The sequence below is a fragment of the Propithecus coquereli genome, unplaced genomic scaffold (genome assembly GCF_000956105.1).
Source record: "Propithecus coquereli isolate 6110/MARCELLA unplaced genomic scaffold, Pcoq_1.0 Scaffold296, whole genome shotgun sequence".
Lineage (NCBI taxonomy): Eukaryota > Metazoa > Chordata > Mammalia > Primates > Indriidae > Propithecus > Propithecus coquereli.
This window is the reverse complement of record NW_012148574.1, coordinates 1,693,720-1,705,645: the sequence shown is the minus strand read 5'-3', so window position 1 is coordinate 1,705,645 and position 11,926 is coordinate 1,693,720. Positions and strand designations below refer to the sequence as shown.

The following is an 11,926-nucleotide window of genomic DNA, read 5'->3' as shown; positions in this document are numbered from 1 at the left end:
ATTAAAGCAACAATAAATAAATAAACAAACAAACCCGAGTGACACCAATTTTATGGTTGAGTCGAGGAGGAAGCAGTTAGTAAATTCTAGATTTCTAGAACGTGATTATGTGTTAGGGTGGGACAAGCTCTACTGTCTAACTGAAAGTTATCAGGGAAGCTAGAGGTATTTGATTAACCTTTAAAATGTTGATTTTGTACTCACCGACTAGGAAGGTTCTTGAAAAATTCTTTCTCAAATTTTCAGCTTTAAATTTTCTTCTGTAAAATGATTAATTTGTCTATTCAGAATTCCTGTGTTTAATTTGGAACTGTTTTTCTTCAGACATCAAAATAATGGCTTCCAGAGTGCTACGATTTACATGCTTTTCTGTTGATACGAGTAAGTTACAGTTTTGCAAGTTGTTGATGCTAATAGATTATTTAAAATGAAAACTTGCACACCCAATCATATAGATAAACATACAGGGTGAACATCCTGGGGTATGAAATATATATTCATTCGTACAAAATTTGTGATACCGTTACTGAGCTGTCTCACGTTGCTCCCGTCCTGGCACGTCCTGGTTTTGGAGTTCACATTGCGTGCATGATGACAGCAATGAGAAAGCTTTAAACACTTCCTTCAGGGAAACGTTTCTGTTCGTAGGACTGAAGTGGACTGTTAGAAGCAGTTTTTTATTCTGTGTGGGGAACCCAGGGCTGCCTTGAGTGGAGGTGAAGGGGTGAGGTCGTGCCGTCACTCGCACTGTCCGTGGTCCCGCGGTGTGGGACGCTCTCCCCTTGCTCTGCACCTGCTGGGGCTCACGGTTTCCGTTCGCGGAGACCCTCCTGAACCGCGTGGCTTGCGGGGCAGGTAGTTTGTCTGCGTCCCTCTGAAGTACAACGTTTGTCTCTGGCTCTTGGCTATTTTTTCAGTTTTCCAGGAGAAGTTTCAGATGAAACCAGCCTGTGGCAGTATTTTCAGCATCTCCACTTGCACAGAAAGCTCACATCTTGTTTCTTAATTGAAAAGCCCCGTGGATGTTTCGGCTAAAACTCCTTCTCAAGCATTTTCTACATCATATCCCAAACCTCTTACGATCCTAATGCTCTTGCATCTCACCTTAACCCGAGTGACATCTCTGACACGTTTCGTCCGGAATCGCTGTTTGTTTCTAGGATTTTCTTAGCTTGAATATCTTTCTGGGGACTGCTTTGTCCCCAGACACCTGTGCTGTTTCCTCTTTCTTAACGTCTTGCGTTTCAGTTGCCTTAGTAACTCCGAGTTTCAGCTACATCTTGATGCCTAATTGCTCTCACTCGTCTGCAACACGTCTAAACTTCATTCTGCCCCGTGTCTTTCTTGGTTACCGGTTTTCCCTTTTCAAGACAGGGTAGAAATGGTCGAAAACCCTCAGCCTCGCTGTGGGTCTGGTTCATCGTCAGGTGTTTGGAGAGAGAGCTCCCCGCCTGGAACCACGTGAGCTGAAGACGGTCACTGTGGTACTTTGTTGCCAGGATGCCCCTCAGTGTGCAGGTGGGCCTGGTAACTAGGTCGCTTGTTGTGCTCTGTGATGCTAAGGCCCCTCACCTGCCCGGAGACTGCCTGTGCTCACGTCACTTTTCGTATCTGCAGGCCCTTCAGAAGCATTGCTGAATTAATGATTTCATCTTGCACTGCATACTTCCCAGAGTGCTTTCGTGTGCACTGGCTCATTGCATGTGAGTCTTGGACATTAAACAACTTCTTTTATTCATCTCGTTCATCCAATAAACGTGTCTGCTGACTGCATCTGCCACGTGCCAGATGCACCAGATACGGGTGATGAAGCTGAGAACTGACCATGGTTTGCTTCCTTGGTGGTCGTCTCCTTCCTGAGGGAGTGAAGCCTGTGAGTCCCCGGGAGCAGAGCGTTTCAGGGGAAACAGCACGTGCAAAGGGCCCGAGGCGGGAGTGTGCTGCTGTGTTGGAAACCCAGGTTGCGGCTCCGTATGAGAATCTAAATGCCTGGTGATCTGAGGTGGAGCAGAGGTGGTGATGCTAGCCCTGGGGAGCGGCTACAAATACAGATTGTCATCAGCAGAGAGGTCTGACTGCACAATAAATGTTATGCGCTTGAATCATCCCTAAACCATCTCCCCTCCCCAACCATCCATGGAAAAATTGTCTTCCATGAAACCAGTCCCTGGTGCCAAAAAGGTTGGGGACCACTGCCTTGTATGATCCAATGCTCAGCCACAAGTTCAGTTAGAGCAGGAGTTCAACGGGGCTGAGACTATGTTCGAAATGTGCACACTTGGAATATCGTCCGTTCCTGCCCGGTCCTACAGCGGGCTCTGGTGTCCGCGCCCAGGCCCTGCTGTGGGGACAGAGGAGCAGTGGCCTTTGTGGCTCATCATTTCTTGTTAGATTTGCTTATTCTCATATCGAAATCACCGATTTGTGTCACAACCCAGGTAACCATGGCGAGAATTTGGGAAGACAGGTCAGAAATTTGTTGGTGACAGAAAGAAGTCAGGCTGCTGGGAAGACTCACCGCATACTCGCCTGACAGAGGCCGCAGGGCGTGTCCGGTGGGAACACAGGTCACAGGTCCCCCGCGAGGGACCCCCAAGGACGTCTGTGTAGGCGCAGACGCACTGCCCCATACGGGTGCCCATGGCTTCCGCTTGGCACCGCATTAGCGGGGGGTTTCTGTTGCGTTTTGGAGTTTTTGTTTTAACCAAGAGTGGGAAGTGACAAAAGTATCTTCCAAACAAACCGGACTGCGACGCGAGGCGGCGGGAGCGTGGGGCGCGGGGCTGTTCTCAGGAAGACGCCTTTCCCCACCCGCAAACCTGCCCCTCGGCGCCCAGGGCTACGCAGCCTGGCAGCCGCCTGAGGGCTCCTCCGAGTGCAACAATTGCCTGCTATTTCTAAAGGCATTAAGAAATGACAAAGCATTTTTTTTTTAAAAGAAAAGTGTGTTTCCACTTGTATCTCTTAAAAATACCTGCGCAAAATCAACTAAATCACGCTGAATCGAACAGAAAACTAATCACGACCTCGAGGAGCACGTCCCAAACTCCCCACTCGTTTCCGGGTAGCAGGTTGTGGGTAGGCTCCGGATAAAGAGCTCAGAACCTTAGGACCGAAGGGAGGACAGAGAACCTCGCGCGAGCGTGCGGAAGGTTTGTCCCGCGGGGCTCCCGGGCGCCGACCGCTGCTGCCGTCAGCGCGAGGGGCTCACGGTTTCTAAGGCAGCTGCTCCTCTGCTGCACATCCCTCCTCGGCCTCCCCGAGATCTGAGGCTCACGGACTCCCGTTTGTTTGTCCTGTGCTGCCCCAGCCCTCTGCGGTCTCGGCTGCAAGTGTGATCACCCAAGGGTCGTTTTTTAAAGAAAAAACTAATGTGCAGCCTCCTCCCGCCGAAGGCAGATTCTTACCCTAGGAACCGCCCTGGCAGCTTGTTACTGTGGACGGTGCGTGATCTCCACGGGATTCTGAGGTGCGGCCAGGTGAACCGACATTCATTCATTCATCCGGCACACACTGAGTGAGCGTCGGGTTGCAGCAGTCCCGCCCACAGCCCTCTCTGCTTTAGGTGGCACAGGCCAAATTCCTGCAATCGTTTTTACAGCACTTGTTCCTGAGAACCTCACCCCCAGGCCGTGCTGGACATGCTCCTGTTTATAACATTTGTTGCTCCTCTGTGTGTGGTTTGGAGCCAGACTGGGCTCCTGCCCCCGGGTGTGTGGAGGAGAGAGGACCCTCCCCCGGCCCCATCTTTACCCCCGAGGCTGTGGCTGAGGATGCTTTTGTTTGATCCAAACCTTGGGCTGTGTGCCTCACAATGAGCTTGTGGTCCCCTAGGAGCCTGGGGTTTCTTTCATGGTACAGCTCTTCAGCCAGACCTTTCTCTTTTTGCACTTTCTGTTTTTCCTTATGGGATTTCATTTTGGAGCCTTTGCTCCATCTTGTTGAAAGCTTCTGACTCTGAGCGCTGATGGGGAAAGTTTGGCTTTTCCTCCTAGCCCAGCATCAGCCCTGGTCTGACAAGCTCGTTCAGTCCCGTTTCTCCGTCTAAGTCACCAATACGAACGATGGAAGGGTGTGGGAGGACGGGCACTGAGCATGTCCCAGAGCTTTCCTCCTTCTGGGTCAGAGTCACCGGTCCCAGGCAGGACATTGGGTCAGCTCCCAGCTGACCTCAGGATACGTTCTCCTTCTGGTCCTCAAGACTGTTGGGAGAGACAAGGCCATGCCTTCTTCTGTCCCCTACGTTACCAGCTTAGCAAAATCCTTGGAAAAATGGAAATTGTGTTACACAGTTGATAGGTTTTTATACTACTGGAGCTCTTTTTTTTTTTTGGTCAAACCTGGGATAAAACACTTTGGAACTGTTTGTGTTTTATAAAGCAGAACACCAAGGTGCACAGAATTTATCTCCTCTGCTTTCTGAGCAGGTCAGATGCAAGGCGTGTTTGATCTGTGTTGACGTCTCTACAAACCACCTCCTTGGCTGTTCAGTCCCGTTTAAGTCTCTCAAGTGTCCATTGTGTTTGAAAAGCGAAGCGCACGTCAGGCATTTAGGAATCATCGCGCGGGGTGCTGAGCTGGCCTGGGTGTGGCTCGCGGACATGCGCGTCTCTGCCGGGGTCTCTGCGTTCTGGTATCGCCGTGGGGAGCCCGAAACACAGTAACACCAACATACCTGACCTGAGCTTAGGAACCTGGAGTGAAAGGCGGTTACTAGCTCATCTGGCTTTGGCTTTTCTGACCTTTCCCGCCTGGCGCATCCTTAGTCCCAGGAGAGAACCCAGGTAGGCACCTGCGCCGTGGAGGGGCTGGCGCGTGTCCCTCTCAGGTGGCCGGGGCTCCAGGCCGGCTTCTCTTCTCAGGGCAGCAGGTGTCCGAGCACACAGCGCTGAGCATCAGGCCAGGTGAGGATCCGGAACGGCACAGACTCCGAATGCCCTTGGCAGGCTTTTTCCCTGCGGAAAGAAGGATGTGGTGACATTGTCGGTAGTTTGTACAGCTGACTTACGGTGGCCGAAATTGTATGATAAAATATTTAAGATGTTTGGCTGCATAAAGAAAATGTCATGTGTGGGTGAAACTGTCAGTTATAGAGATTAAAACTGAAAAATCTTAAAACGTCGAGCCCTCTTAATTTACCCATTAGATAGGAAATTGTCGTGGTGAAGAGTTGAAAAATTTAAAACCAAATAAAAGTCCTTACACGAGACTATATATGCAGTTGTTAAAGGATTTTTTTTTTTTTTTTTGAGAAAGAGTCTCACTGTGTTGCCCCGGCTAGAGTGCCGTGGCGTCATCCTAGCTCACAGAAACCTCAAACTCCTGGGCTCAAGCGATTCTCCTGCCTCAGCCTCCCGAGTAGCTGGGACTACAGGCATGTGCCACCATGCCCGGCTAATTTTTTCTATATATTTTTAGTTGTCCAATTAATTTCTTTCTATTTTTAGTAGAGACAGGGGTCTCGCTCTTGCTCAGGCTGGTTTCGAACTCCTGAGCTCAAACAATCCGCCTGCCTCGGCCTCCCAGAGAGCTAGGATTACAGACGTGAGCCACCGCGCCCGGCCCTAAAGGATTTCTTTGTGGTGATTCTGATAACGCCTTTTTTGGGATTGGGAGGAAAGAAAGTTGTATTCCCAAGACACTTCTTAGAATTAAGAGGGCTTAACTGACATCATCCCTTTCTTCTTTTTTAAAAGAACCTCAATAATGACTCCCGAGCCTTCTTCCTGTGTAATTTTATAGTGTGGCACTTTCACCTTTCCTTAACCTTCAAGAAAGTGGTGCCATTTCCTTCCCGCCCCCATCTCCCCTCCTCTCCTCCTTGTCAGCCTCAAGTTTAATTGAGGATGTCGCCGATGAACGTGATGTTTGCAATCACCTGTTCACTGCTCACTCCCTGTTAACAGGGGGAGAGCTCCCTGTTTGTAAGAGCTCAGCGTGTGATGTCACTAACTTGACCGTTCATGGGTCCACAACTCCAGCCATTGTGCAGAACTGGCAGCTGGCCCACAGCGTCCCTGTGGTCACCAAGCCCGGGCCAGGCACAGTGCTGTTGACCTGTGCCCCGGGCGAGACCTTCTCACCTTCCCCTGGAAACCCGGAGAGGCTAGATGGTCAGGGGCCCCTTATCGTTTATGGAGTTAAAGAAATTATACCCATTCTTTATGGAAGTAAATAATGGTCTTTAGGAGGAAGCAAAATATAGGGGGACAGAACTGGGAAAAATCCTTATTTTAAACACTCAGGAGAGGAAGTCAGGCAAGAAGAGCTTGTTCTGCTGAGAGCGTGTGGGAAGGTGCATCCCCCGGGAATCTGATCCCCAAGGGCTGGTCTGTAGGAGCGCACAGAGGACGCAGAGGCAGCAGGTCGCTGTTACACGTGCTCTGGTCAGCTGGGGTCCCCTGGGGTCCCCGCGCTCAGCCGGCCGCCCCTGGGTGTGGGGGAGTCTCCACCGGAGGGCGGAGAGCGGCTGCTTCCTCACCTGGTCCCTCCCGTGTCGCGGACCCCATCGGCCTACGCTGGAACCGGGAGCAGCTGCGCTCCTGCACGTGGGAGAGGAAAGGGAGGGAGATGCAGGGACGCGCCCATCGAAGTGCTTAAAAATGCGAACCCAGAGCAGCGTCACAGCGGAGGGAAGCCCTTCCCCGTGGGTCCAGGGGTAGATTTTTGCTACATGCATTTTGCCGCAATAAAAAGAGAAAGGGGACTGATTTTTTATGTGCAGTGCCCTGTTTCTGTGTTTTTAGGGGTGTGTGTGTGTGTGTGTGTGTGTGTGTGTGTACGCTGCGGCCCAGGGACTCCGAATGATGAAAGTGCACAGCCTGCTGACCCGGGCTCGAGGAAGCCGTGTGGACACGCTTGTCTGCATGGGCAGAGTGTGGCACCGCCAGCTCGGACGCAGTCAGGGGGACCAGCCTGAGCATCTTTGCGTTTTCAAACCCTCTCCAGGAAGGTCCTGTTTAGAGAGGACCTGGGGAAGGTGAGCGCTGCTCGCCTGCGGTATCGTCTGGCCAAGGGCAGCTTTGCTCTGTCCTGCCACGTGTGCGTGCATACGTGTGTGTGCGCGTAGCCGGCACCGCGGCTCCGGTCTGGCCGAGCCTGGCTGGCTCCTGTGGGGCGTGGGCCTCGGTACCTGCCGGGCGCAGGCACGCGTGTCGGAAACATGGCGTGTCCTCTGTGTGCGGTGACTTCCCACCTCCAGGCGCGCCCTCAGCGTGGTGGTCAGGGTCCAGTGCGGGTGTCTCCGTGAAGCCCCATCACGCTTGACACTCGAGCTCTCTTCCCTTGGTTTCGTCCTAGCAGAGTCCGCCGTGGATGCTGCAGCGAACGGGGCGTGTGCCCTGCGCACTTCAGACCCGCGCCGGCCGTGGGAAGTGACCCGCCGCGGGCACAGGGGTTGCGAGGCCCACCTTGAGCTTGGTCACCGCCCTCATCTTCCAGATGGAGGGAGAAGTGCAGGAAAGGAACAAACCTGAGCAAACCCGAGCAGAAATGGCCCTGGGGAGCCAAGAGCAAGGGGAGCTGAGGGCATCACCGCGCCTTGGTTTTGGGCTGACCTGGCGGGGATGAGACGTTGACAGTGTCAGGACAGCGCTCTGTGCAGCCGCTCCACGTGGCAGTAGTTTGTAGCGCGACTGAAGGCCTGGGAGGCCCTTCCAGAGGCGGTGGGCCTGGGGGGCCGGGAGGAGAGGAGAGGGGATGGGCCGCCTCGGCTCCGCCTCTCTGCACACGAGGCCCTGTCGGTGGGGACGGGACTGCCATGGTGGCCCCAGGAGGATGACCTCAGCTTCCTCTTCCCAGTGGGCGAAGATCCCTGTGGCCCCAGCGTGTCTCCCAAGTCATCCACGTTCCTCCTTCTTGGTGGTCTTCCCAAAGTTAGCAGACCCCTGGAAAGCAGCTCAGTCTGTCTTCCTGTACCGACACATGGGAAGCCCTGGGAGGGCCGCGGTCCCATCTCTCCTGCCCTCCCCGTGGACGGGGCGCTGGTCCAGGGTCTGTTCGGCAGGCCTCTGCGAGTTTTGTGGGCTGCTGCCCACTGGTTACCTGGGTAACTCACTGTTGCATCATCTGCTCTTAGTTTATTACACGGTGTCCTGGGAGTTCTGTTGTGATGTTTTATGATACTTTCTGGGAGCATAATATTTGGGGACTTTGGCAGTTGTGCTTTGACAGACCCCACAGGTGAGCAGTGTCGGATCACACGGACGCATTGCCTCCACCTGTGAATCCGGCTAGTAGTCCCGGCTCGTGTGTTCGTAGACCTTCATCCCGTTAATACGGGAAAAACCAGATCTCTCTCCCTGCCCCCAGTACTCTCTTTGAGTATTTAAAAATGAATTTAACATACTGAGCAGCAGTCTGAATTAAATAAAGGCTAAGACTTCCTATTTCCCATATTTAATTCCGGGTTAAATACATATTTTTGTCCATGGAGCTTTCTAGAGCTGTCCAGTTTGCTTCCTGAGTGACACCAGTGGCCACGTACAACAGGCAGATAGACCTGACTTTGTGTAAACAGTAGCTTTTCGGAGCCAGTAGGAGTCAATTTATCCATCCTTTGTCTCAGCTCCTCACCAGTTCTGCTGTCCACTCTGTACTGGCGACGTTTTTTACATGGGTACGATCTGTCAAAATTGCCTGGGAGGGCTCCTCACCTGCCTCCTAACTGAAAACCAGCATTGGGGGCCGGGCTCCCTCGGATCCAGGGTAAGGGCCTTTGGGGGCAGGTGCTCTCCCAGCCTGGTGCTGAACCCTTCGGAATAGATTTTTTTTAACCAGTTTGAGGGGATTCCTAAGAATTATCTCCAAAATATACTTAGAACATGTTTTAAAGAACATTGCGAGTAAGTAGATACCTACATTCCAGTGAATGTTAAAAATCTCAGAAAATCTTATTTAAAAACCAGTGACATGACCTTCTCATAAGTGAACACGTGACATTTTAATCTGCCCCACCATGATGTGGCTGTGGGACGAAGGACCACCCAGGGCTTGTGGATGACACAGAACCCCACATCCTGTAGTGCGGAGAGTTTTAAGATACCTGGAAACACCTGTACACCTTCTAAATTTTGGTTTCTAGATGCGAATGAATCCAAGATCGGAAGTGCGGACTTACCTTGTGTTAAACCAAGCCGGGTCCACTTGCAGTGTAGTCTCCTGCGCCTCTGGAGAAGCTTTACAGCCTCAGAGCCCAGCCCTCACCTTGGCGGTGGTCACCGCCATGTGGCATTCCTTAGGTGAGGGGGGACAGGTAGGACCACATGACACCTCCCAGTGGCCGAGAACTAGCCCAGGCCACGGCAGAAACACTCCCGCAGGCCCTGCCCCCAGGAGCTCCAAGCTGGGGCTGCGCCAGGGCTCACTGTCTCTGGGCAGCCCATGGGCGACGGCAGCGGATGAGCAGCTTGACTGCCCCTCGGGACGCACAGGTCTCTGAAGGAAACTTCTGGCGTTTCGGTTTGGGACTTGAAAATCGGATCTCATGGGAGGTTCATGGGCAGCCTTGGCAGATGCTGGCATCCCTTGGACAGAGCCAGCTGTTTCCAGACCTGCCTCTGCGCCCGCGGGCTACACCTAAATTCCCCAGTTTCCTCACCCTGGAATGATCGGGGTGATGGTGAAGGTCCCCCAAGTAGCCTTAAATGGAAAGTTTTTTGAAAGTCATGTAAACCTCATACTGTTATAAACAATTAAGTTCTTTTCCTGATTTCTAATACAACTAGTCACTTTGTTAACTAGCACCAGTGTAGTTGCACAGAGCTAGACGACCAGCTATTGTATTTTTTCCCTACCATCTTTTGACTCATTTTAACCAACTGCAATAAAAGAAGCCCCGACCACTACAGCAGCCTCCTGCTCTTGTTTGGGGAGCTCCTGACAGATGCATTGAGGGCAAACGAACCCCAGAATTCCCTTGTTCTGCTGCAGACCGGTACGTCGTCCCAGTGCATCGTGGACGTACCCCTCTGCGGTCGTTAGATGTCCTGCCTCTGCTGTGTTCTGACGAGAAATGGTAACGTCCCCTTTTACCTTTTGCCTCCTCCAGGGGGACGGCCGCGCCACTGCTGCTTTTCCGAAGAGGCGGCCTCGTCTGCGCTCTCCAACGGAGACCAGAGTCACAAGCTTGGAAATAGCTCGTCAGAAAAAGACGCCATCGGAGTGGGGGTCGCAGCGTCCATGTCCGTACTTGAAAACAGTAGCAGAGAGACCTGCAAAAGACAAGAGCAACCCAGGTTTTCCATTGACTTAAAGATGCCAGCATTTCACCCCAAGCAGGAGGTGCCCGGCCCCGGCGACGGTGCGGACTTCCCTTCCAGCACGGAAGGGGCGGGCCTGCAGCTCTGGGCGGAGAGCAAGGCGAGTCACCCTAAAGAAAAGCTGTCCGATTTGCACAACAAGGAGCATTCTGGGGGAGGCAGGAGGGCACCGGCCCCAGACCTCATCCCGCTAGATCTAAGCGCAAGGTCGACGCGGGATGACCCCAGCTACAAGGAGATGGCATCCTCCCTGCAGGCGGCTCTGGTCATTCACCCGTGTCCTTACTGCGACCACAAGACCTACTACCCGGAGGTTCTGTGGATGCACAAACGCATCTGGCACAGGGTCAGCTGCAACTCCATGGCCCCCCCGTGGATTCAGCCCAACGGTTACAAAAGCATAAGAAACAACTTGGTTTTCCTTTCGCGGAGCGGACGCACGGGCCCCCCGCCTGCCCTCGGGGGCAAGGAGTGCCAGCCTCTGCTCCTTGCTCGGTTCACCCGCACTCAGGTGCCAGGGGGGGTGCCGGGGTCCAAGAGCAGCTCTTCTCCCCTGGGAGTGAGCACGAAAGCCGCTAGCATGCCTAAGAATAAGGAGAGCCATTCCGGGGGCCCCTGTGCTCTGTGGGCTCCCGGCCCCGACGGGTATCGACAGACCAAGCCCGGCCACGGCCAGGAGCAGAGCAGCGCCGCCGCGCAGCGGCCGCCTCCGAAGCCCCGGCAGGAGGCCAGCTGCAAACCGGTGCCTGCCCCTGGCAGCGGGGGCTTCAGCAGAAGTGCTACCCCCACGCCCACCGTCATAACTCGGGCCGGTGCCCAGCCCTCGGCCAACAGCAAGCCGGCAGAGAAGTGCGGGGTGCCCCTGCTGGGGGCCGGCTTTGCCCCCGCAAATAAGCACAGCGCCCCAGACTCTCTGAAAGCCAAATTCAGCCCTCAGCCTCAGGGTCAGCCTCCCGCGAAAGGCGAAGGGGGCCCTCCTCTACCTCCCCGCGAGCCCCCCTTGAAGGCGGCCCAGGAGCTGAGGACACTGGCCACCTGCGCTGCCGCGGGGTCCAGAGGGGATGCGGCCTTGCAGGCTCAGCCCGGCGTGGGCGCGGCTCCTCCCGTCCTGCACTCCATCAAACAGGAGCCGACGGCCGAAGGACACGAGAAGCGCCTGGACATCCTCAACATCTTTAAGACGTACATTCCAAAGGACTTTGCTACCCTCTACCAGGGCTGGGGCGTCGGCAGCCCTGGGCTGGAGCACAGAGGTAAGACGCGTGGGCTTTCTCCTCCCTGGGCTGCGTGAGCACCGGGTCCCCCAGAAGCCTCCGGGGCCTCCCTGAGGTCTCGGGTGCCGCCCGCCCGCCTGCTGAGAGGCCCGTCCCACGGCAGAGCTACCCTGCTGGGGACGCCTGCCTGGGTCAGTGGCCGCCTGGCCTCGCCGGCCCTGGAGGAGCGCGGCAAGCGCTGCGGGGCGTCCCCCCGCCGCTGTTAATTCGGGAACCCAGTTACGCTTCCTCCACACTGAAATTGGACAGGAGCAGGCAGACTTCATGGCACTTTACTTTTTTTGGTCATTTTAAACAAAGAGTTAGCAGATGTTCATTGTCCTTGTCTCTAAAAAGACAAAAATGTCCATTTGAGGTTATTTTAAGTTTTATTTTTGTACATACATAATTTAA

General features: G+C 54.0%; 1 protein-coding gene across 1 annotated transcript in view; it reads left to right on the top strand.

Annotated features, from left to right (window-relative positions):
- Nucleotides 1-11,926, top strand: part of ZNF516 (zinc finger protein 516) — a 108,398-nt gene that overhangs the window by 79,361 nt on the left and 17,111 nt on the right. Inside the window, exons 3-4 of the mRNA XM_012648877.1 lie at nucleotides 5,982-6,113; nucleotides 10,049-11,512. Coding sequence (XP_012504331.1) covers nucleotides 5,982-6,113; nucleotides 10,049-11,512 — 1,596 coding nt within the window. The remainder of the gene's footprint in view (nucleotides 1-5,981; nucleotides 6,114-10,048; nucleotides 11,513-11,926) is intronic.